The following is a 24,447-nucleotide window of genomic DNA, read 5'->3' as shown; positions in this document are numbered from 1 at the left end:
AACGGTGTTATATAATAAGACTCATCATTTCGTAGTCAAGTCTTATACTGACTCTTTGTATAGGATACCCTCGTTCACATGTCTCTACATGAATTATCAGGATTAGATCATTTGTAGGAGTTTACAATACTTCTAACATCTATAAAGTGGGTCATATCTATGGTGTCACCAGGATAAGGTACCCAGCCTTATCCATCTATTACAGACCGTTTAGGTTATTATTTAAACAAGATTCACCTGTATATCTCCGCATACTTGTTTCAATTAGATAAAATAACCTAGGATTATAGTTTATTGGATTGAGTGTATGTTCATAAAATAACAATTTTTTTTATACAATGTTTACAAACTACGAGAATACAAGAGATTTAGGACACCAATCCCAATACTATCATAAGTTAATCATACTGAACATTATTAATTATACATATTTAAGTAGGGATATTAATTATACATATTTAAGAAGGGAAAACAGGGCTTGGGGTTTATAATTTACCTCCATTTATAAAAATTTCGTCCTCGAAATTTTGCTTAGAGTTTTGTCGAATAACTGAGGGTATCTACTCCTCATTTGTTCTTTAGTCTCCAGGAGGCTTCTTCAATCCCATGATTTCTTCACAATAGCTTTATTAATGGTATTGTTTTATTCCTTAAGACCTGCTCCTTTCTATCAAGGATTTCCATTGGTTCTTCTTCATAAGTTAAATCTTCTTTTAGCTGTACTTGCTGCTCTGGCAGCACTTGAGCAGGATCTGGTACATACTTCCTCAACGTTGACACATGGAAGACATCATGAATCCGAGACAATTCTATAGGTAAAGTTAACTTATACACTGCTGGGCTATACACTCCATTGGCCTATATATCTCGGACTTAGCTTTCGTTTCATGCCAAATTTGAGTATTTTCTTTCAAGGAGATAACCTAAGGAAAACCTGATCACTTATCTCAAATTCATATCTCTTTTTCGCTTATCAGCGTAACTTTTCTGCCTATCTCAGGCTATTTTCAAATTTTCTCTAATTCGCTTAACACTATCTGAAGTCTGTTGCACTAGTTCTAGACTTAACAACTTCCTTTCTCCAACCTCATTCCAACATACTAGCGTATGAAAAGGTCTACCATACAAACCTCATACGGAGCCATTCTGATACTAGAATAATAGTTCTTATTATACGCAAACTCTATTAATGATATGTGTGTATTCCAACTTTCTTTAAACTGTAGTGCAAATGCTCTCAAAATGTCCTCCAATGTCTGAATTGTCCACTTTGACTGACCATCGGTCTGCGGATGGAATGTCGTACTGAAATGTAACTTAGTACCATGGCTTTCTGTAAACTAGGCTAAAACTTTGAAGTGAACCTCGGATCTCGATATGATACTATCGATACTGGAGCTTCGTACTGGCTTACTATTCGATCAACATACAGCTTAGCCAACTTGTTTAGGGTAAAAGTGATCTTCATTGGTAAAAATTTAGCTGTCTTAGTTAATCTATCAACAGTTACCCAAATTCTTGAAGGAATTCTTATACAAGAGTACCTATGAGTGGAAGTGGATCTTTCCAATTCATTGTGATAAAATATCCACAAATACATTCAAACAAACAGATATGCATTAATAACACTAAATTACTGGCATCCTTATAGGATAAAATACAAGAGACCGGGAGAACATACCAGTTGAAGACTTTTTTCATGTGAACTCCTCTCGTTCTTGCTAGTCCAGCAAGTAATCGCCCAATAATACCTCAATCATTTCCACGAACAGCTTCGCACAAACAACAAAAAAGGGGACGACACCACCACTCGAAGCCCTCAGTATTCTCGAAGTGAGAATCCAAAGGGTGGGCTTGATGGAATTGGTAGAGGGGAGGAGGAAAGACTATCGTGTACTACGATCAAGCACGTGGGAGAAAGAAAAGACTATCATATAGTAGGGTGTTTGATCGTTTAGTGCGGGTACACGATCGTGTAGTAAAAGTTAAGCGATCGTCTATACGTTCAGCTCAAGAGCTAAGAGATCGTTTAAAGAAGGTAAGTGATCGTTTAGGAAAGCGCATGTGTGCGATTGTTTAGGAAAAAGTGGGTGTGCAATCGTTTAGTAAGCGGGTGCTATCGTATAGGCTTTCAAACACTAAGTGATAGAAGGCTTTTCACACCGTGAGCGATTATGTGTCTCTCGTGCAAAATGAAAACTATTTTCATTTTATTCTTCAGTTACTAGAACTGAATTGAACTTCCCACTAACACATGAATTTGGAGAAACGCCAGCCAATTATCTCATAACCGTCCAATCATCTCATAACTTAGGATTGAGGTCATGTTACTTATGGTGATTTTAGTAAAGTGAAGTATCTATCATGAACGGTGTTATATAACGAGACGTTAACACTTCGTGGTCGGATCTTATACAATCTCTTTGTATAGGACGCCCCCGCTCGCATGTCCCCTACACGAATGATCAGGATCAGATCATCTGTGACAAGTCACAACACTTGTAACTATTCCATAAAGCGAGCCGCATTCGTAGCGTTACAAAGATAAGGTTTCCCTCCTATATCCATATATTACAGACCATTTTGGTTATCACTTAAGACATGATTTACTTGTATATCACCACATACATGCTTAAGTTACATAAAGACAACGAGGGATTTTAGTTTATTGGTTTGTAGTAAAGCAAATAAAACATCCATATGAGAAAAATCAAGAAGTGAAGTAAATATCATATTTTATACATCACAAGCGTTCGTACAAACTGTTTACAAACTACAGGACACGAGACTTTAAGGCATCAACCCCAACAATTCCATCTTGCCCTGAAGTCGTTCTGGGTAAACCAAATAGGAAATCCATCATAATATGCCCCCACTTCTATTTTGGCACCAGAAGTGGATTAAGTAATCATGCTAGTCTCTGCCATTTAGGCTTAGCCTGCTGGCAAATCAAACACTTATCTACCAATTCTGCTATCTCTCTTTCCATGCCAGGCCACCAATATGATTTCTTCAACGTTTTATACATCTTTGTACTGCCTAGATGCATAACATTGGTTGAACTATGAGCTTCTTCTAGCATAGCCTAATTCAATACTGGGATATTGGGTATGCATACTCTCCCTTCTTTGAGTAAAACTCCATCAACTCTTTAACTCATAATCTCCTCTCTGACTCTTGCTTATTCTTTGGAAATTAGAATCTCTTAACTGCTCAAGAAGAATGTCATCAACTAGGGTAGGTTGTACCTAAAATAAAGCTACCAGACTTCCTGTTTGCCCAACTGCTAAAATAGCATTAGCACTTTTAAACTCTTGTAACAACACCTCTCAAATAGTGCAAAGGGTAGCTTTTGTTGATTTTGGCTTCCTACTTAGAGCATCAACTACTACATTGGCTCTACCTAGATGATATTCAATAGTACAATCATAATCCTTGATCGGCTCTAACCACCTTCTCTATCTCAAGTTCAGTTCCTTTTGATAAAAAATATGCTTCAAGCTCTTATGATCAGTGAATAAGTGGCATCACTCACCAAACAAATAATGCCTCTAAATCGTCAGAGCTAATACTACAGTTGCCAACTCTAGGTCATGAGTAGGGTAATTACATTCATGCTTCTTTAAATTTCAAGAAACGTAAGCTACTACTCTTCCTTCTTGCATCAACACACATCCTAGTTCCTGTCAGGATGCATCACAATAAATCTCAAATTTCTTATCTGGGGTAGGAAGAGTAAGTACCAGTGCAAACACCATTCAAACTTCACATCTTTTCTCGTCAAACTAGTTAGTGGAAGAGTTATCTTGGAGACGCCTTCCACAAATCTCTTGTAGTAACCTACTAGTCTAAGAAAACTGCGTACTTCATATGTAGTAGGTCGCTCCCTGTTTATTATGGCTTCTGTCTTCTAGAGGTCGAAACTAACTCTCGTTGCTGATACTTCATGTCCTAGAAACACCACTTGGTCTAGTCAGAAGTCACACTTGTTGAACTTAGCATATAGCTTTTTCTATTGTAATGTTTGGAGCATAGTCCACAGATGTTCCTCATGTTTTTTCCTACTACTAGAGTATACTAGAATATCATCGATAAAAACAGTCACAAACTAATTTAGATACGGACAAAATATCCTATTCATTAGGTTCGTGAACACCGCAGGGGCATTCATCAAACCAAACGGCATTATTAAGAACTCATAGTGCCTGTATCTAGTTCTGAAAGCAATCTTGGGAACATCTGCTTCTTAAACCTTAACTAATGATATCGTTAGTTCTCAAAAAGAGCTATTATTCCTAGCTTAAGTTGAGCTTGTTAATGGATTTTATGTGTTTTTTTCCCTATTTTGTAGGTACCAAGCAACCAAAAGATAGAATTAATCATTTGGTGAAGAACAGGATTGATTTAAAGAAATTTGGAGTTAATTTGAACATCCGGACTTCAAAAAAGTTGTAAAGATCAAAATGCCATCGAGTTCCACCGAGTATGAGGCAACCATCGAGCTTCATCGAGTACCATCGAGTAAAAGGCTGTAAAGTAATAAAAAAAAATGCTAACGAGTAAACGAGGATCGAGTATCGAGCTGTCGAACATCGAATAGCGAGTATCTGGCAGTGGGCACAACATTGCAACACTACTCCAAGCATCACAACGCTCCGAAGCTGCATCACCGCTAGTGTCCCAACACATCCTGACGCTTCACTCCAATGTTTGAAGGCAGAAGCATCAGCGTTGCACGCTGCGAAGAATGACGAACATAGAGTTGAGCGCACGCGCAAGTGAGCGTTGGATTCTTGTCTGATGCTTCCCTCTCACCGCATCAACGTTGCAACGCTAAGTTGATCACTATAAATATCTCTTCTCGGCCCTAGGTTGAAAGATGCTGAATTTTGGGGGTATAGGCCGAATCTAGGAGCTGAAGACATGGAGCCGAAGTCAGACTTCTTTCTTCTTCTGTTCCTATTAATTTTTAGTATCTTCAGGTTAGTTTTTATTTTATTTTCGGATTATGAATTTGTATTAGAATGTATCCCATCGATTTGTCTATGAATCGATGAGGTAATCTTTCGGTTAGTTCTTGGATCGAACGTTCTTTGTATTTTGATTAGTTTTCTGTTCAATCTCTATGCTTTAATTCAAAATTATGTTTTTCTTGAATCTTGTTTAATCTAGACTTACTTTTATGTGTTAGATTGACGCCCCTATTATAAATGCATGTCATTGCTAGTTAAATTCAAACTCACACGAATCCTTGTAATTAATTGTCAATGCTTTGAATTTACTTTTGTAGCATCAATTAGATGAGCATGCTTAGGTTTTTAGGCTATCCATGAATATTTGCATTGAACGTTTAATCTAGATTTAAGAATAATTTGATTATTTAAACACGACTGTCCTGACACTTAATCAATATTGTTGAATTATGAATCCTAATGTATGTATTTCTAGTTCTCCATAGCCGCTGAGGACCCAATTGCATTTAGAAACATGTAGGTCAGTTAGGGCTCGAATTTTTAACCTTAATTACGAATTAAGACGCTTGATCATTTCTGATTAATTGATTTTGGGGCTTATAGAGATTAGTTAATTCACATCGATTGGGTAATAATGCATTCATAATTCGAATATATGATATGTTGGCTCAAAACAATGAATTGATTTACATTGAATGGCTATTTGATCCGAGAACTAAATGAATCCATTACTGTTTCATATATCCATTGCACTTTTATTTTAATTGCACACATGTCATCTCTTCCACACCAAAATCCCCCATTTATCACTCTAGTTAGAGAATTAACTTAACGAAACCAATCGCGCTTCTCGGCGGATCGACTCGGACTTACCATTGTTACTACGTCTTTGTAGTAATAGGAGTAGTTCGGTATTATAATTTTTATTTTGTTTCGATTTGGAGTCAAACGAACGACATCAATTCTCAATGCGAATAAAATGATTAGCATGGTAGCCGAAGTCAGACTTCCTTCTTCTTCTATTCCTATCAATTTTTAGTATCCTTAGGTTAGTTTTGCCTTTTTTTTTTGGGTTGTAATTGATAGATTTGAGGTTCATTCTTGATTTGTCTATAAATTTGGAGGTAATCTCTATCTAATTTCTTTGAGCAAGAGCTTTATGTTAATTTCTTGAAGGTTTTCTATTAATTTAACTATACTCTGGTGAATTCTTTGGATGGATTCGTTTTAATATTAATAGAGTTTTGATGAATTCTTCTTACAAATTAATTTGTTGAAATTCTTGTTTGCAAAATCGTCATAGCCTATGCAATATTGATTGATTTAGTTGCACGTATTATGATCGCATGTGTAAAGCTTAGACTTTTTCTGACCTAATGCATACATGCCCTAATATAATCTTTTCCAAATAAATCATGATACAAGATATGGCTTTCTGGTTTGTAGTATGTCTCAACAATTGAACCCTTTCTTAATGCTTTTTAGTTTTAACTTGTATGTCGCTGAGAAGGAAAAGTTATAATCTGAATTAGTGCTAATTTAGATTTTTATCAAAACTGGCTAATTAGGCTATTAGATTTTCTAATAGGTTGAGAGGTTGATAGATTCAGTATAATTAATTGATGCCTAATGAAAGAAATTTTATAGGAACTCTCTCTTGCTCTATAAATTAGATTGACTCCTATCTTAGATTACATTTACCCCTTTTATTTTAATTTTACGCATGTTATCTCATCCACGTCAAACCCCCTCCCCCCATTTATCACTCTCATTAGAAAATTAACTTAATAAAACCAATCGCGCTTCTCTACGGATCGACTTGGACTTACTATTGTTGCTACATATTTGTAATGATAGGAGTAGTTCGGTATTATAAATTTTCTTTTGATTTGGTTTGGAGTTGAACTAACGACATTGATCCCCGATCCGAACAGTATCCTAATCTCAAATCTATTTTGAAGAACATTGTGGTTCTCTTTAGCTGATCAAAGAGATCATCAATACGGGGTAATGAATACTTGTTCCTAATCGTCATCTTATTCAACTGTCTATAATCAATACATAACCTGAGAGTGCCATCTTTCTTCTTCACAAACAAAACTGGCACTTCCCACGGTGACACACTAGGTCTAATATACCCCTTGTCCACCAACTCCTGTAGTTGTACCTTCAGGTCCTTTAACTAAGTTGGCGTCATCCTGTACGGGGCTAGAGAAATAGGAGTTGAACCTAGAATCAAACCAATAGTGAACTCCATTTCCCTGTTAGGTGGCAAGCCTGACAACTACTCAGGAAATACATCAAGAAGATCTCGAATAATTGGCACGTCTTCTGGCTTCAACTTCTTATCCTGGAAAGCAATTACATGTGCTAGATAGGTTGCACATCCCTTGCTCAATAATTTTCTAGCTTTAACTGCTAATATCAAACTACTAGGGAGAATTCTTTTCCTTCCAACAAATAATATCTCCTTCTCTCATGTTCTTCTAAACACTACCTTCTACTTAAAACAATCAACATAGACATAATATTTACTCATAAAATCGATGCCTATGATAACATCAAACTCAAGTAATTCTAAAGGAATCATATCAACCCATAAACCCTGGTTTTCAATCACTACCTCACAACATGTTTTTTTCGACCCGTAAAATCAATTAATTCTAAAGAAATGAGCAACGTGTTGTTTTAGGTTGCCCTTCCCGTCAAACTATTGGAATTTTGGTTGCTGGTATCCGCTTGACATTCTTAGATTGTCGATCCTCTTCGTATATGGCTTAGAATATAAAAGGGAACTTTGAGTAGATCCACCATATTAAGCCTTGATGAAGTTGGCAATCATCTCCTATAATTTCTGAGTAGATAGCGAAGCAATTGACGCCGAATTTTGTGGTTGACCTTCTTGCAAAACAATCTTTCCCTTGTCATCATTCCTGACTACAGGTGTATGACTTGATTTAACCGTGTCACAAATCTCGATGTGATTCTTGAGGGGTGCAATTTTACTTAATCCTTGTTTTTTAGTACCTTCATCAGCATGTTAACCTTCTTTTCGAGTTTAGCCATCTTTTCTTCACTTGTTTCCACGTCAGCCATCATGACATAATATTTGGGTGTATGCTTCTTCGTTTGATTGTTCAGAAGGTGGAATATGCTTAATAATTGCAGGATCTTCTTTAATGACAATTCCGCCTTGCGGTTGTTCTGAAATTTGTTCCCATATATTCCTTATGATCTCAAGGGTAGCAACTCTTCAGATTGTTGAATCTCCTTAGAGCGGTTGCGAGTAATTGGTCTGTTGTGGACATCGCTTGAAGTTTTGGGAGTGTTGTTTTTGGATGTCATGACTTCGTTAGGTAGATTTTGTTGTAGAGAAAGAGATGAAAGGTAGAGACGGTCCCACTGGGTGTGTAAACTATTCGACAAGATTTTCAGAGAAATTTAATTTGTTGAATTCAAACTTTGTATTTGTATTAATTTGTCATATATAAAAGTACAATCACTAATATATATTCCTTTGATTCCTTCTCTCGAACGTTACAATAAGTTTAAGTCTTCCAAATCTTCTTACAAGTTTAGTTTTGAAGTCTTCAGAAGCTTGGAGCCTTAGTCTTCCAAGTCTTCGATCTTCGGATCTTTAAGGGTTGGGAGCTTTAGTCTTCAAAGCTTCAGAGCTTTAGAGCTTTGGTCTTTATAGTATGAGAACTTTGGAGCTTTATTCCTTTGGAGCTCGAGAACTTGGGAGCTTTGGACTTTGGAACTGGAGAACTCGAGAGCTTTTGACTTCAATTTTACAGAATTCAATCTTCGGAGCTTCCAATCTTCATAACTTTCCCCTCCCCCAAATGAAAGGGCAAGGCCTCTATTTATAAAGGATTTTGATAGTTTTAGGTGGGCCAACTTTTTAAGTTGATAAGACCATTATTTTGATCAGATGGCCAGATGGACGACACGTGGCATTTTGTGATTGGACGAAATTTCTTCTCCAACAATAGGCTTAGTGTTTAGGCTTGTATTTTACTCGTTGTTGTTGTTGTTGTTGTTGTTGTTGTTGTTGTTGTTGTTCTTCTTCTTCTTCTTCTTCTTCTTCTTCTTCTTCTTCTTCTTCTTCTTCTTCTTCTTCTTATTCTTATTATTATTATTATTATTATTATTATTATTATTTAAGTATTAGAACCTTAAATATCATACTTTTGTTAATGGAAATAAAAAGATTTTTTCCACCAACTTTAAAAAATGTGTTGGATTTTGAGTTTAGTTATTTTTCATTAAAGTACTGCTTAACCTTAACGGTAAAGATAACTATAACAGTAATAGTAGTAGTCGTAAAGGTAACAATAAATGTAACAAATTCATGATTTTTCATACTATTACAGTAACAATAACTGTAACGACAATGATAATGGTAACTTGGTAAAAGTAGTGGGTCTCACGTAATTTTCAACCACATTCAAATTGAACACCCTTTATTCCTCAATTAGATTACAGATTTGATCAAAAATTTCAAGGCGGGTTCCACATCTCATTACGATTACAAAAAATAGGTAAACAACAACAAAAATAATCAATTGGGACCCATTTTTTACATTACCATTGATGGATTACCTTTCAACTAATGTAGGGTCTAAAATGTATATATCGTTGTAACAAATTACTTGGGGGGATTTCTTATCTCATTCTCTGGTTCAATTTTATAAAATATGTTTTTTCATGTATATACAATTTCCTTGTTTTGTACTTTTGATGGGACCTATGAAACAAGCTATATATTAGGGCATGTTTGGATTTACTAGGAAAAATGTTGTTCAAAAGTCCTTTCCATTTAAACAGTTTTTATAAAAATTATATAAAATAAAAACTTATGTGTTCAGTTACATTTTCTCAAAAGTGTTTTTATACACAAATTTGTTTGATTTGATATCATTCAAAATGTTTCTATTAAAATGTCAAATTACTATAAAAAGAAGATTGTTACATATTATAAACTGGTCACTAGAGTGATTGTCGGAGTTAGTCATATAGGTGACCAACACAAAAATTGGGCGTCATGGGCGGTCTTCATTAAAGTTGAGCGCTATATTGATCGTTAGAGTTGGTTGTCTGAGGTAGTTATTAAAGTTGGTCACCAAAGAGTAGAATCATTAGAAATATTGGATTAAGGGAGAGTTGGTTATTTTAACCACTAAATTAAAAAAAATAATGTTATTGTAATGAAACATGTGTTAAATAACTCTTATCTCTACTTTGTTAACACACATCCTAAATATTGAATGAGCTAGTATAGTCTGTACAACTCATATCAAATTGGTGCCCAAACACTAGTGTTTAATTATTATTATTATTATTGTAATGAGCCGACACACATGCTTCCAATTTTGTAAGTATTTAGTCAAATATTGTCTATTTTAAGTTTGTAATAAGTTAGTACTAATTTTATTATGTAATGATAAGTATTAATGATATCCATATTTCAAAATTGTTGATACATAAATGGACATGTGTCGATATTGACAAATGTTTGAGTAAAATCGTAAAATTGTTTTGTTTGATGGTCAAACTTCTCAAATAAGATAAAAATTTTACTAGGTTAAAAATTAGTGATTTATAATAATTTAATGCATCTCAATAAAGCTAAACTTCCTTTGTATGGTAACAACTTAGTTCCTGTAATTTATAATTAAAAATATTTGGTTTTTTATCCGTTATCAATCTACATGCAATATAATTTCATAAAATTTTGACAATATTTTTTCATAATAGAGTTTAAATTTGTTCACAAATACTAAATTATTACTCTCACTAAAATATAGAGATTAATTGATAATAATTTGTATGTTTTGTTTTAATTTTTAATATCAATATCTAACCCTCATGAAATATGATCTGCGATGATGAATATATTTTATTATCTGTAGTCTTTAACTCATTTTAGTTTAATTTCCGTGGTGTTTAATCTTTTTATGTGAAAAACATCATCGTTGACTTCTCTTAATGTAACAAATTTAACTCCGGTAGTTTTATAAATACATTTGAAGTTGAGATCAATAAGTTTATTGATATATATAATACGTGTATATATATGTATGTATGCACAAAATCTTTTTGCACCTTAATAAAATAAAAATAAAAACTTTATAGTGTTACAAATATAAAATTACATGGACTAAGTTGTAACATACTAACATGTTTGAAGTCCATGTTATAAAATTGGTTTCAATTTATCTTAATTTAATTTAGCAAAATGGTATGAAGATCAATTAATTTAGATTTGTTGATCTTAGTTTAATTTGAAAGATTAATTTAAATTTATACAATTAAAATTTTTTAAAAAATATATCAAGTAGTTGTAATGAGTAGTACTTTTAGAATTAATAATTAAGTGTATGGCAATATTTTTGAAAAACTGCAAATATGACAAAATCTATCTGTTATAGATTCTATCGCTGATATCCTTCTATTAGCAATATGGTCTATAATGATGGACAAATTAATGGTATAGTCTATCACCGATGGGTTCCTATTAGCGATATGGTCCATCAGTAATATACTTTGTGAGATGGATCTAAATTTTGCTATATTTACCAATTCTTTTGCATTGTGTTATATTTGCTAATATTTTGAGTCTGATTATTATATTTGCAACTACACCTGAAAAAAATACAATTGTAAATTGAGCCCATTTTTTGAAACACAAAATCTATTTTTCTATGGATACTTGCAATAGGTAACACTTTTAGGACTAACTTAGTATATAGGAATATTTTTAAAAATTGCAAATATAGCAAAATCTATTAATGATAGAGTAGCTTTAGACTCTTATGAGTAATAGACTCAATCACTGATAAACTCCTATTAACGATATGATCTATTCTAATAGACTAGTCGAATCTAAATTTTGCTATATTTGCGAATTATTTTGCCTTGTATTACTAATATTTTATACCTGATTACTATATTTACAACTACTCTATTTTCCATTTCCCTTACATGGATCATGTTTCAACCATTTAGGCCTATATCTATATATGACACGTATGTGCGTGCACAAGGTCAATTCATTGGAAGCACCATACATTAAGAAATAGATGTAGTCCAGGGGTCGTTTATTACGTGGATATCTAGATTCTCATGGAGTGAGTACCTGGATTACCGTGTTTGTTTTGCAATATTGTTAGATGCCCTAACATCTAGAGATTCCCAGGCATCCTAGGATGCCCTTACAGAGAGCATCTCGAGAGTTTTATATGCCCTCTTGAAACATGAGTATTCTAGATTCTCGAGTTGAGGGCATCCCCATTTTACATTTTTGTCCTTTTTTAATTTTATATATATATTAATTTTCATACATTATATAATTAAAATAAATTATATCGATCATATATATCATTTTTTGTTATATCGTAATTCTTATTTTTCTTAGCAAGATATTCAAATTAAAATTAAAATTAATATTTATTTTATAAAAAATCTTAAATTATGATATATTATTTTGTTGAGAAAAATAATATAACCTATATGATGGAGTAAATTAACATACAGTGGAAAAAACAAAATCGATAAGCACTCTAATTACACTTAATTTGAATTTCAAAGCATGCATTAAATAGAATTTCAAAGAAGGATTTCAAGGACTACAACCTTTGATGAATCTCTGCAAACGCAACTTCTCTTCTCATATTGGAACTTCAAATCAGCTAAGGACCACCATAGAGACCTTCTCTACTATTCTCTAACTTGGATTGAGAGGTGGAATTTCTGAATTGAAGTGAAATTGATCAAGAGAGAAGAGGGTCTGGAGAGATAGTTTTCCAGCAGAGTTTCAGCGAGAATTCAACATCCATCATCTTGATAATTGAAGTCAAACCTTCAATTTATACATAAAGACCATGCATTACTGATTAATACAGTTGAGCATGAGGTGTATTTTGAGTGTTTGGATTTTTCCACTTTAAAAAATTTTAATCCAAATTTATTTGATTATTAATTGCAATTAAAACCTGATTTTTCAAAAATCATTTTTTAATTTGTCTTATAATTTTTAACTAATTTAATTAATTTAATTTAATATCAAATATTAAATATTATATTTTACCTTATCAAATATTTAAATCATTGTTTAAATATTTTTGAACTCTCTAATTTCTTTTAATTTCAACAAAATTAAACGTTTTAATTGTATCAAATACAATTAACCAAAACCCTAATTGAATTTGAACACTTCAAATTCAAAAACCTAATTTCGAATCTGAACATTTTAAATCTACTCAATTCATCAATCCAAGATAATTTTATGAGCTAGTAGAGATATCTTATGGACCTACAGATCATGAGCTCTAAAAATTTGAGATTAATTGGCTAAACTCTTTAGACCAAATTAATAAATATTCGTTAACTATCGAGACATATCACTAAAGCTCGATGGTTGCACTCTTCTCACTGTAGATATATTTCTGTCCATTTTACCATAATCGGTAAGTCAATCATTCATAGGTTGTTCGTATTTACAGCTTGGTCAAAACTATCGTTTTACCTTTGTAAATACATCTTGCTCTTTAAGCTCCCACTGATCATCTATTGAACAATTTAGTTTATAGTCTAACTAACAAACCATAACTCTCTCAATCATGAGAGGGCGGGGCCTTGTTGTTCAAGACCAAGAATCAACGCTTAAGAAAACAACCTATCTGCTAACCCTAAGTCGGGTAGGAGTGAATTTCATCTTGCAGAATTATGTCCCCAACTATCTATCCGGTCTTATCCCTAAAATGGGAGGCTTATTGAGCAGTGTTATTGGACTACTCTCACCGTCGAAGGATAATCCCAAATAAACAAAAGTTCATAATTAGCTCAGGATTAAGATCGAGTTACCCTAGGTCATTGAATTTTGAAATAGTAAACGAACGTTATAAAGAAAAGTGACTATTTCGAGGTCCAGTCTTATGCAAATTCATTACAGAGGATGCCCCCACTCACATGTCTCCACATGAATGATTTTGGGATCACATCATTTGATTATTAGTATATAAAATGGGTCGCATCCAATAGTGTCACCAGGATGAGATACCCAATCTCATCCATATACTTAAAGACAATTTTGGCTATATACTAAAACTTGATCCACTTTTATGTCGCCACATAAAGTTAAAGTATTTATATTATAGCCATGGATTCATTTACTGGATTTCTATAACAAAATGCAATATCAATAACAATTTATTGAATAAAATACTCAACAATACTTTTATTGATAAATAGAATATGTTAACAATATTTAAGAACGGCGAGTTTTAGGACATTTCCAACACTGTATTAATTTAAAAATAAATTCAAATAGATAAAAACAAATATGTTATATAAGTTCAAATTAATTATAAATTAATAAATAGTTGTAAGGACATTCATGGAAAATTATGTAAATTTAAGACATTCCCAAGTAGAAATTGTACGAAACAAACATAGTTATCAAAATATATTCAAATATCTGCAAAAATATTCCTACAAAATAAATATGGTAATCTAAAGATGTCGAACTTCTATGACTCCGCATATCTATAATTCCGAGCATTTAAGATTTCAATTATTACATTCCCAAAAAACAAACGGTCCCTTAAAGTTTTGTGAAGAAAAGAAAAGAGGGTGTCCAACTTTTTGTTATAGTCGCAAATAGAGAAAGAAAGAAGTTTTGAATCAATTCTTTCATCTCCATCGCTAATGTATTAAAAAGGACTACGAGGGTGAGAATTTTTAACTCCCCTCTTTACCCTTAAAATATTGAATAATGTTCATTTTATTCTTATAGTCACACCCCTTTATTGTACATATCTTTCCTGCCTTGGCCAATTATAGTCTAACATCATTTCAACAAAAAACAAGTAAAGCAAAAGAAGTTTTAAAGAAAGGATATGGAAATTTCTCTTTCACTTCTTCCAATTCTCGAAGAGTAAAATTTGAGAGAAACAATCACAAAAAACTAAGAGAAAAAAATACGGAGAGAAATCCAATAAAAAGAAAAAAAAAAATGAAACAAAGGTGAATCGAATCGTCTACTAAGATGGATGATGGTGGAAGATGCTTTAAGAACTTTTGTTAGAAAAAGTTAATATTTATACTATGTTATATTACTGATTCCTGATCATTAAGATTCAAAATTCATTTGTACTTTTTTATTTTGCTAAAATCAATTTCGTTTATTTGCCAAACCAAACTATTTTAAAGTGAAGTGATTTTGGCAATAGGAAACATGATTTTGGTCATGTCAAAATCACTCTCAAACATAACATTAATTTATTTGATCATTAAGTGATTTTTACAAGAGCGAACACAATTTTATTCATGCCAAAATCACTCTCAAGTAGAACCTTAATTCATTGGTTAGTTATAGGTTATCGGTCAAACAATGCTATTGTGTTTTTCCTTTTTTCGCCTAAAAAAAACATTTCATCTTAGAAAAATTTTGGTTAATGTCTTACTTTCAAATTCCATGTATAATATTTATATTTTAAAATTAATGAGATTTATATTTGTTCAATCATTTATATTTCACCTTAGAAAATTTACTCATCACAATTCATATTCAACATAAATATATAAACAAACATATATATATATAGTATGAAATCGTGCAAAATATAACAAAATAACAAAAAAATAAAAAAAAAAGTATGAACCAGAATCAATGAAATAGTATGTATCCTATTCATATTTTTTCGAACAATTTCAATTATTATCACTCTTAACTTGTTTTTACTAAAATGAATATAGTTTGGGCAATTTTTTTTTAGAAAGTTTGAATGTTTGTTAATTTACAATAACAATGATTATAAAAAAGCTTAATTTATTTTTAAATAAAATTCAAACTTATATATATATATATATAGTATAAAACAAATGGATATTTTCTAACATAGTAAAAAGAACAAAATTTTACAAAAATATCATAACAATACAAACTTTTCTTTCTTTTATTTATTTATTTTGGTAAGATTTAAAAGTTTAGCTATATTTGAAAATAAACTATTTTAGGCTATTAAAAGCCTCAACTAAAAAAAGGGTCAAACTCACAAATAAGTTAAAATCTTTTTTAAAATGATTGTAAATGATAAATAGAAAGTTTCAAAGATTCTTAAAAAATAGATTGAAATTTAGATATATGTGGTAATTGAAGGTGTACGGATACTTTTGTCAATTATCAATGTCAAAGTTACAAAAAAATATGTGAGAATTGAAGGTGTACGGATACTTTTGTCGATTGTCAATGTCAAAGTTACAAAAAAATATGGATGAAATCTCACCCGGCCAAAGTAAAATTTAAGGAAATTATCTCGAAATTTGTGGTGGAAAAAAAATTAGGTGCATTGCTATACCCAACTAAAATTGATTTGCATCGATTTTTTAATTTAAAAATAATTTTAAAAAATATGTTTTTTTTATGGTCTAAGAATTTATTTGGATCAAGTCTGAGAAAAAAATGTTTTTCAAAAAATTCATTCAAATACTCTAATTTCTTCTAAAATAATTTATTTTTTAAATTAAACATTTGAAAATATATTTTTAAAATTAAATACATACCCTAAGTATTTTGTTGTTATTCTCATCAAATTTTGCAACAAAATTTCGTATCTAAAATTGTAATAAAGTATATGCTTCTATTTTTCTCCCCGACATACATCACATTCTCTTCATGCTTCTTTCTTCTTTTGTTTTGAATGATTCTGAAATGGTCAAATGACCCTTTTATTTAATATGCTGTTTCAAAATCAATCCTACCAATATATTTACCGTAAAACAACAACTATTTTATTTCACAATCGTTTCTTATTAAAAATTGCAGCCTTGAAGACCTTCCTCATCCCAATCCCGATCCCGGACATGGACTGATCGACGATGAAAAACAGCGGTTCTAACTGCTCCATCCATATAGTTATTACTAGTTTAGTTTCATTCAGTGGCGTTATGGGTTTGTAAGAAATGGCAAACGGCGGTGCAATCATCATGTTTTGAAGAAGGGTAGCGTTTCCAAGCCTCTGCAGCTGCCTCCACCACCGCTTTTGCCGCTGCTTCTTCGCTCTCCGCCGCCCACACGATGGATGCTACTTGGTCGTTGCTTAACACATCCCATATCTGAATTATTGAAAACCCCACATCTCAAATTAATATATCGCTATTACATTGCTAACTAATATTAAGTATATAACTTCAGTCCTCTTGCTCACTCTAAACATTTTTCTAATAAGAAAAGCACTTTTGATTGTATAGTAAATTTTAAATTGCAGTGTTCATACAAATCGTTCAAAATATAAAGTAATGATATATTACATCTAAAATTAAAATTCTTTTAACTATTTTTTTTTAATATAATAGGAGATGAAGGAAACCATAAATTTTTTTTTATCGAGATTTGCTATGTTTGCTTTGACAAAATTAACCATTTTAAAACGGACGAAGTATACTAATATTTTTCTACCTAATAAATTTATTTTCTTGAAAAATAGTAAACAAGCTCAAATAAAGATGAAAATTTGCCCATGAAAACTTTTAAGATAAGCCTTTAAATTTTGATGGATAAGCACTTGATTTGTTTAATATTTATTTTAAAAAATTTACAAACCTATGGAATACAAAGTTGAAAGTTTAAGTCTCACCATTTTGTTGTTTAATTTTTTAAAAACTAAATTTATTTTCTATCAATTTCTAAAGTAAAAAGAATAATAATAATAATTCTAAACCAATTCCTAAAAATAAAAACAAGTTTTTAATATATATATATAGTTTTCAAAACTTAGTTTAATTTTTGAAAATATTGACAAAAACTAGATAACAAAGTAATAGGAATGAGTCTTTATAGACTTAATTTTAAAAAATTTAAAATTAAAAACCAAATGATGGCAAAATAAGAAAAAAAAAATAACAATCAATTTTATGGATAATAAATTAGTTAATTTTACATAAAGATAAACATGCCAAGGACTTACAGACTTCATTTAATTTACTTCGAAAGTCAAGGACGTATTAGATATATATTAAACTTTAAATACCTCTATTAAACATAAACCAAAAGAGTAATAATTATAATAAAGAGAAGCCTACTTGGACATGATTTAAAACTTTATAATTCTGTAGAATCTATTAAAAATTAAAATAAAAAAAATGATTCCAAGGTATAGATGAAGAAGAAAAAGGAAAAAAAAAAAAAAAAAGAAGAAGATTACCCCATCAGTGGCGAGAACGATAAAACGATCGTGAGAAGTAAGACGGCGGAAGGAGACATCGGGGATAGCAATGATGCCATAATCTTTAAGAGCAAAGTCTCCAAAAGCTCTCGACATAGCCAGCCCCGGCGCGTCTTCATTCGGCAGCCACACTCTCTGTATATGAGCCTCTTCTTTCAAAGCCAACACTCTCCCTTTGCAACTCCTTATTCTCTCCCCCTCACTCGCTAATCCAGGCTTCAAATCTGTCGTTAATTGAACGGCTTCGATTCCATCATCCCTCATTCTCCCCATCACCGCCCTTGAATCCCCTAAATTCCCAATCACCAAATTATCTCCCTGTTTTCAATCTCACACGTTAATCTAACACTTCCATAGACTATCATTGATAGATATATCAGTCTCATTAAATTGTGTGTCAATTATTACCTGTTTGACGAGGACAACAGCAGTGGATCCACTGCAGGAGCAATCCAAATTCTCTTGAAGTTTGATCTCCTTATCCATGACCTTGAAGGAAGTCTCAAAAGCTTCTTTCCACTTATCAAAACTCTTGCTTTGCATCAAACTTGACTTAGCGGTTATCTGCCCAAGCAATAGTGAAGGTAATCTATTCTTCACTATGTTGCTCACAATATGACCATTTTGTCCATGCCCATCAAACACACCAACCAAATCACTCTCCTCTACTCCTCCAAACTCCTACTCCAAAATAAATAAAAGAAAGAATTTAATGATTTAATTCATAATTCTAAATGGCTAATTAAATAAAACAAATATAATTACTTGATAGGAAAAGGCAGCATCTTGATTGAGCCCTTTGCTCCCTTGCTTGGAACAAATGGATTCCAGTTTCTGAATCCCACAAACAGAATAAGACTTGTAATCTTCTTCAAAAATACTCCCAACTCCGTTAGTTTCATGGCGAATCTGAGAAGATGCAGAGGATATACAGATTCCCATTTTCAACTCTGAGAGAGAGAAGGGAAAATTTTAAATTAATATAAACACAAAGTTGTGTGGTGGGGGAAGTTGAAGAAACGAAAACCTCTTTAAATCAAGAATTTAATGGGCCTACATGGGCAGATTAGCAAAGTAAAAGGTTATATTATATAGCTTTAGAGGCCGCCCGTTGACTCAGAATAATTCATTTGTCTTAATTTAATATTTATATCAAAGCAATGTTTAGGTGCAACCTAATCTCTATACTCCCATTTTTTTATATCCAAAACGAAAAATCATTTTTAACTTTTTAAAGAAAAAAATTGCCATGTGACCCTTTGTTATTGGGTGTAGTATACAATAGATTAGTGCAAACCAGCTACATCTAAATATTTTTCTTTATATTATTATAACAAAAAAAAGAATATATAATTTTTGGACACTCCAATACTTTAGCCAACCGACAAAAGCAAAAGATATTAAACTTTACAACAAATAGGGATCAATAGAATTTGAAATCACAATTAAGAATATAGTATAAAATAAATAATATGTATTAGCAGTAAAGAGATTTATTGTTTAGATTCAAATTTCGCTCTAGGTTAGTTCTAGGTCTCAACTTTCGTTTAACATTTTAAGTGTTTTCTACTCCAATATAGATTTGAAATGCTTGAGTTAGGATCATCCTATGTCAATATATGAATGTATAAGTTTGATAACAATGAACCATTAATTTCAGTAAAAAAAATAAACACACATTGTCATTTTGAATTGGTTTTGAATAGGTAATATTGGTATTTCTAAAGAACTCCTAATGCTTGAATCAACCGTATATCGCAACTTTTCAAATTAAAAAAAGATAATTTTGAAATATATGAGAAGTACTTTTGTGAATTAGCAAGATAATAATTAGGTAAATCCATATCTGAGTAGTTGTATAGTCGGAAGTAATGAATGGTTGACTAAGATAACAAATTACATATATATATATAATATATATATTTTCTCTTTTCTCTTTGGGAGAGAAATTTGAAAAGTAGGGAATGGAATTTCTTGTTTCTTGTGGAGAAGGAAGAGGTGTTTGGGACAGCAAAGAAGAAATGAATGGCCAATCAATTGGTCAATATTATTTTTCATAATAATTAATTTCCAATTAATACATAATTAATTATCATTATTATAACATATTTGCCATTTAAATTAACCAATCTTCCAAAAGGGACCCATCAGCCATCAGGTAGCTGCTTGGATAAAGGAGAGCCGTTGATGACGGCGATGAGTTTCTGAAAAAGAATCTTTGAAATTGGAGATGACGTGGATCCAATGCCAAAAGGTTCGAAATTCCACCAAAGTATGGGGATGGGGTTTCGGGTCCCACCTTCCTACAACAGTGGATTTCATCTCATCCCACGTCAGCATGTGTATATGTATATTTTTTCTTTTATGAAATAATTTTTTGTAGGTTTTTTTTTTTTTTTTTTTTTGTTAAATCTCGTATCAATCTCGAGTATGAGATACTCTCATACTATGTTCTATTTTTGTCCATAAATAAAAAAAAATGATTATCAAATGAGACCTAAACTTTTAAGTCTATTTTCGACTTGAATTCATGCTCATATCAATATGTTAGTAGGTATATATGAAATTATGTAATTAATTTCTTGAAATCAAAATAGAAGGAATTTTAAAAATTTAAGGATTATGGACATTTAAAAAGTTTTGGAGCCAAAATAGAATAATGATCTTATGAACATTTGAAAAGTTAAAAGAGATTGAAATAAGATCCGACTTAAATTGATTCATTAGAAGCCTAATTTTGTACGTATCTATCGAATTCGTAATCAAAATATAAATTATTTATAATTAGAGAGTCAGGTGGGTATAAGGAGATTAACTTTATGTTCATGTGAAAGGGCAATGGTGTAGCTTTTGGGATTATCAGAGAGCTTTTCTTTTTCTTTTTCCTTTGTGGTTGAAGGTTGATCAGATAGTTTTAGTAAACCACACAGGGACAGAGATGTTCCCTAATTCAAAAGTTGACTTATATTAATAAATTTTATAATAACATTCTATCATTTTCAGGAAATTATAAAACATAGCAATAATTGAATCAGATTGCCAAGTGGGAATCCATCAATTATTGGAACAAGCCTTTAGAATCTCTCCTCTCTCATACAAAAAATATTCATCCCTTCCCCGATCTCAAGAATGAAAGTCAACTTTCTGATACCCAAATGGACCCAACAATAAGTAATATGATTATCAAAATATGACATTTCGCGCAAATAATCTGAACATGACAAAGATGAATATCATACCATTAGACCGTTGTCTCTATTATCGCATAAACTTGACCTTATGTACATTAAACAAAACTTAATCTGTCAACAGAAAGAGAAATAGCCTAAAAAACATCAGAATACAGATGAACAAGTGAGGTAACATTAAGCTACAACAACAATCCAGGTTTCCACCATTGTTTTCAGCCCCTAGTTGTTTCACTGGCTGGTAACAGGGACAACTTCGGCCGCAGGAACAGAATCAGCGGGAGGCAATTTCTTTGTAAGAGGCTTTGGTATATCTAGATCATCTAGTGATATTCGCTGCTGGGGGTGTGATAACAACAGACACATACAACGGTACAGAATACGTGCAATTCCCTGGCCACTCTCGAAAATATAGCCTTCATACTGGCTGACATGATCAAGGGCATCAACTAAGGCATCATACACCTCCTGTGGGCAGTTGTCAGGTCCGGGCTTCTCGTGGAGGTATATAACATCAAAAGTGAAGACTTTTTGGTTCACAGGCCATTGATGTTGGGGTCGTGTCGATGATCTGCAATAAATAAGAATCTAAATGCAACAAATGGTTATGATGCATCCATATGATCTTTCAAACATACATTGAAACATAAGACGTTCAAGGTCTGATAATCTAGGCTCACTCATAGTTTCAGATAATAGATAAATATTTGAGCTGAGTTGACAGATTAGGACTAAAGGTATAATGAAAATACCACTCTTAGAATACGATTCTGGGCGGTTGACTTTCTTGCTTCGTGAGCAGCTACTCGGAAAAGACTGGTAAGATCGGCATGACTGCAAGGGGTAGTAGCACCAAGTCCCCTGACTGCAGCCTCTGCAGCTGCAATATCACTGCTAAACTCTTTTTTGAGCTTCATTTATATAAAAAAAAAAATTGGATTAGAAGCAGATATGTCATTTAACAAGAATGCTACAAAAGAATAAGGCTTTTTCTATGCAGACGCTTGAATAACATTTCCATCAGTTTAGAGGTTTAGCAACTTAGTGTATCATATAAAGTGCAAGAGTAACAGTACATTTATAACACCGTTAAATATGCCCTCAACCCATGACTAGTTATGCATTTCAGAAAGTTGAGCCATGAAGATAATTCTTTTAGTTTAATTAGAAGTGAAGACTAAAAATAAATATAAGGAGAAGCAAATGACAAACGTGAAGGGCAAGAGTGATGGGAGCTATAGAAGTGAAGTGAAAGCTCAGTCTTTCTTGCGTGGTTAGTGCAGACAACTAAGGTTCAGGGTTTTCCAGTTTTCTTCTTCTGTATGTTAGCAGTCAATCATAGAGGGCGAGAGTTAAGAACTCAAGTAACAATGGTTAAAGGAGAAATCAGCTGCAAGCAACCAGAATCTCCATGCTCGTCTCCAAAAGAAATAGACTCAAGAAGAAGGATAGTTGGAGATATTATCTTCTCTCTTTTCCCTTAAAATACCATCAGTATTGTAGTCTTTCACAATCTAATTCTAATACTGGAGCATATATCAACATTATATTGACAATATCAAAACACCAGCTCTTAGTGAGAGTTAACAAAGTGAAAGGGAAAATGTTGGATCAGCACGGTCAACTTATATTCTTCAAATCAAAGTTGCAAAATGGATACTAGTTAGATCAGACAGTTTGTGCTATATACTTCAACTATAAGTAGAAAATTAGATACTGGTTGGATCAGCAAGTTTGTGTAATTCTTCTATTCAAATTTGGACAAACAAGGTGGACTAATAACCGACCTTTTCATTTTCTGCCCCACAGTTTGAACGAGAAAGGAGGACCCAAGTGCTTAATCACATTCACACAAACCAAAAACTTTAAGTTCCCAGGCTGAAAACTAGAAGGCATTTGACTTTAACTAAGCCAAGCCGGAGGAGTGATCATTTACGAAATAGAATCCCTCAATAAGCAATTAAATAAGATTTTTGGATAAGGAGAAAAAGAGAACTCAGGTATAGTCTACAACACATGCTACATACAATCTCGAAACTGCAAAAGAATTTAAACTACGAGTTTCCAATCAAAGAACAGTCATTATTTCTCCTAAACCACATGAAGTTGTTTTATATCTTTAGGTGGGCTGTTAGGATTTGAGTTCCCCAATCTAGGTAAATGAGTAGAAGGATGAAGAAAAGCTAATATGCAAGCAAGAAGATGAGGAAATATATACTCCCCTAGAAATTGAAATTTGCCTTAAACAGACAGAAACCCCAGAAACCCCAGAAATCCCGTAATCCAAAACCTACATTTCTGAATGAAGAAAGCAAAATCAAGAAGAAATAGGTGATGGGAGGGATTACCCAAATGGCAGATTTGGCGACGGTGGTGAAAGCAAATCGGTGGTCAGGATTCATGGAGAGTTTGGCGTGGACGAAGAGAAGAATTGCTTGCTTAATGGAGTCCATTCTGGTGATGGGTCGTCCATTAGAGCCGGTGGTTTTGATCTCAACCGAAGATTCAGGGTTCACATCTATGCAGAAGAGAATGTCTTCGCTGTTTAATCGCGATGGTTTCAGTGAGTATCCGCTTCCTCCTCTCTCAACTTCGATTGCCTCCATGGTTCTTCGGCGTCGATTTTTGGTATTTCAGAAATTGAATTGGGGATTTACTGTTTCTTTTTTGGGGGCACGTAGAAGGAGCCGTTTATCAGTTTACGGTAGATACGATTGCACAGCGTCGTGGACGATCGAGTTATATTTATATCTCTCAGCGTAATTCCACTTAGTGAGAAAGAAACATAGGTTTTATGTGAATTAACAATGTTTATAAACATATGAATCGAAATTATGAGAATAGGGACTAAACTCATAGTTAATAATGTTACACAAATATTAATGCACTAAATTTGGAATCAAAGGGAATGGTGTACTATCTTATTGTTACAAGAAGTATTTTGTTAAAACTGAAAAATCATGAGATGGAATTTTATTCACTATGACTAGGATTGATTAAGAATGACACTTATTTGGAAGCCAACTTATTTGACAACTAAATAATTTCACGACACTT

The 24,447-nt window shown here is 32.5% G+C and overlaps 2 protein-coding genes across 2 annotated transcripts; both read right to left on the bottom strand.

The window, feature by feature from the left end:
• Positions 1–16,660: 16,660 nt before the first annotated feature.
• Positions 16,661–19,265, bottom strand: LOC120086638 (Protein phosphatase 2C family protein). Its single transcript, XM_039043377.2, has 4 exons — positions 18,968–19,265; positions 18,611–18,883; positions 18,182–18,520; positions 16,661–17,093 (listed from the first exon to the last, which is right to left on the bottom strand). The coding sequence occupies exons 1-4, from the start codon at positions 19,142–19,144 to the stop codon at positions 16,911–16,913; spliced, it is 972 nt and encodes a 323-aa protein (XP_038899305.1). The 5' UTR covers positions 19,145–19,265; the 3' UTR covers positions 16,661–16,910.
• A 2,149-nt stretch (positions 19,266–21,414) lies between these two features.
• LOC120085808 (BRISC/BRCA1-A complex protein) lies at positions 21,415–24,238 on the bottom strand. The gene is made up of 3 exons (XM_039042007.2): positions 23,739–24,238; positions 22,143–22,301; positions 21,415–21,978 (listed from the first exon to the last, which is right to left on the bottom strand). Exons 1-3 carry the CDS (start codon positions 23,994–23,996, stop codon positions 21,622–21,624), a joined length of 774 nt encoding a protein of 257 aa, XP_038897935.1. The 5' UTR covers positions 23,997–24,238; the 3' UTR covers positions 21,415–21,621.
• Positions 24,239–24,447: the final 209 nt, after the last annotated feature.

Source organism: Benincasa hispida, chromosome 9 (genome assembly GCF_027475165.1).
Source record: "Benincasa hispida cultivar pf3 chromosome 9, pf3_genome.v1.1, whole genome shotgun sequence".
In the NCBI taxonomy this organism is placed as follows: Eukaryota; Viridiplantae; Streptophyta; class Magnoliopsida; order Cucurbitales; family Cucurbitaceae; genus Benincasa; species Benincasa hispida.
This window is presented reverse-complemented; position numbering and strand designations above follow the sequence as displayed.

Excerpts from the sequence above, each read along its gene's own strand:
- LOC120086638 (XM_039043377.2), bottom strand. The coding sequence starts at position 19,144 with ATGGGAATCTGTATATCCTCTGCATCTTCTCAGATTCGCCATGAAACT. Across the intron at positions 18,884-18,967 it reads ATGCTGCCTTTTCCTATCAA|GAGTTTGGAGGAGTAGAGGA; the intron begins GTAATTATATTT and ends ATTTTGGAGTAG. Across the intron at positions 18,521-18,610 it reads CTGTTGTCCTCGTCAAACAG|GGAGATAATTTGGTGATTGG; the intron begins GTAATAATTGAC and ends GATTGAAAACAG.
- LOC120085808 (XM_039042007.2), bottom strand. The coding sequence starts at position 23,996 with ATGGAGGCAATCGAAGTTGAGAGAGGAGGAAGCGGATACTCACTGAAA. Across the intron at positions 22,302-23,738 it reads TCGCCAAATCTGCCATTTGG|CTCAAAAAAGAGTTTAGCAG; the intron begins GTAATCCCTCCC and ends ATATAAATGAAG. Across the intron at positions 21,979-22,142 it reads AGAATCGTATTCTAAGAGTG|ATTCTTATTTATTGCAGATC; the intron begins GTATTTTCATTA and ends TGTTGCATTTAG.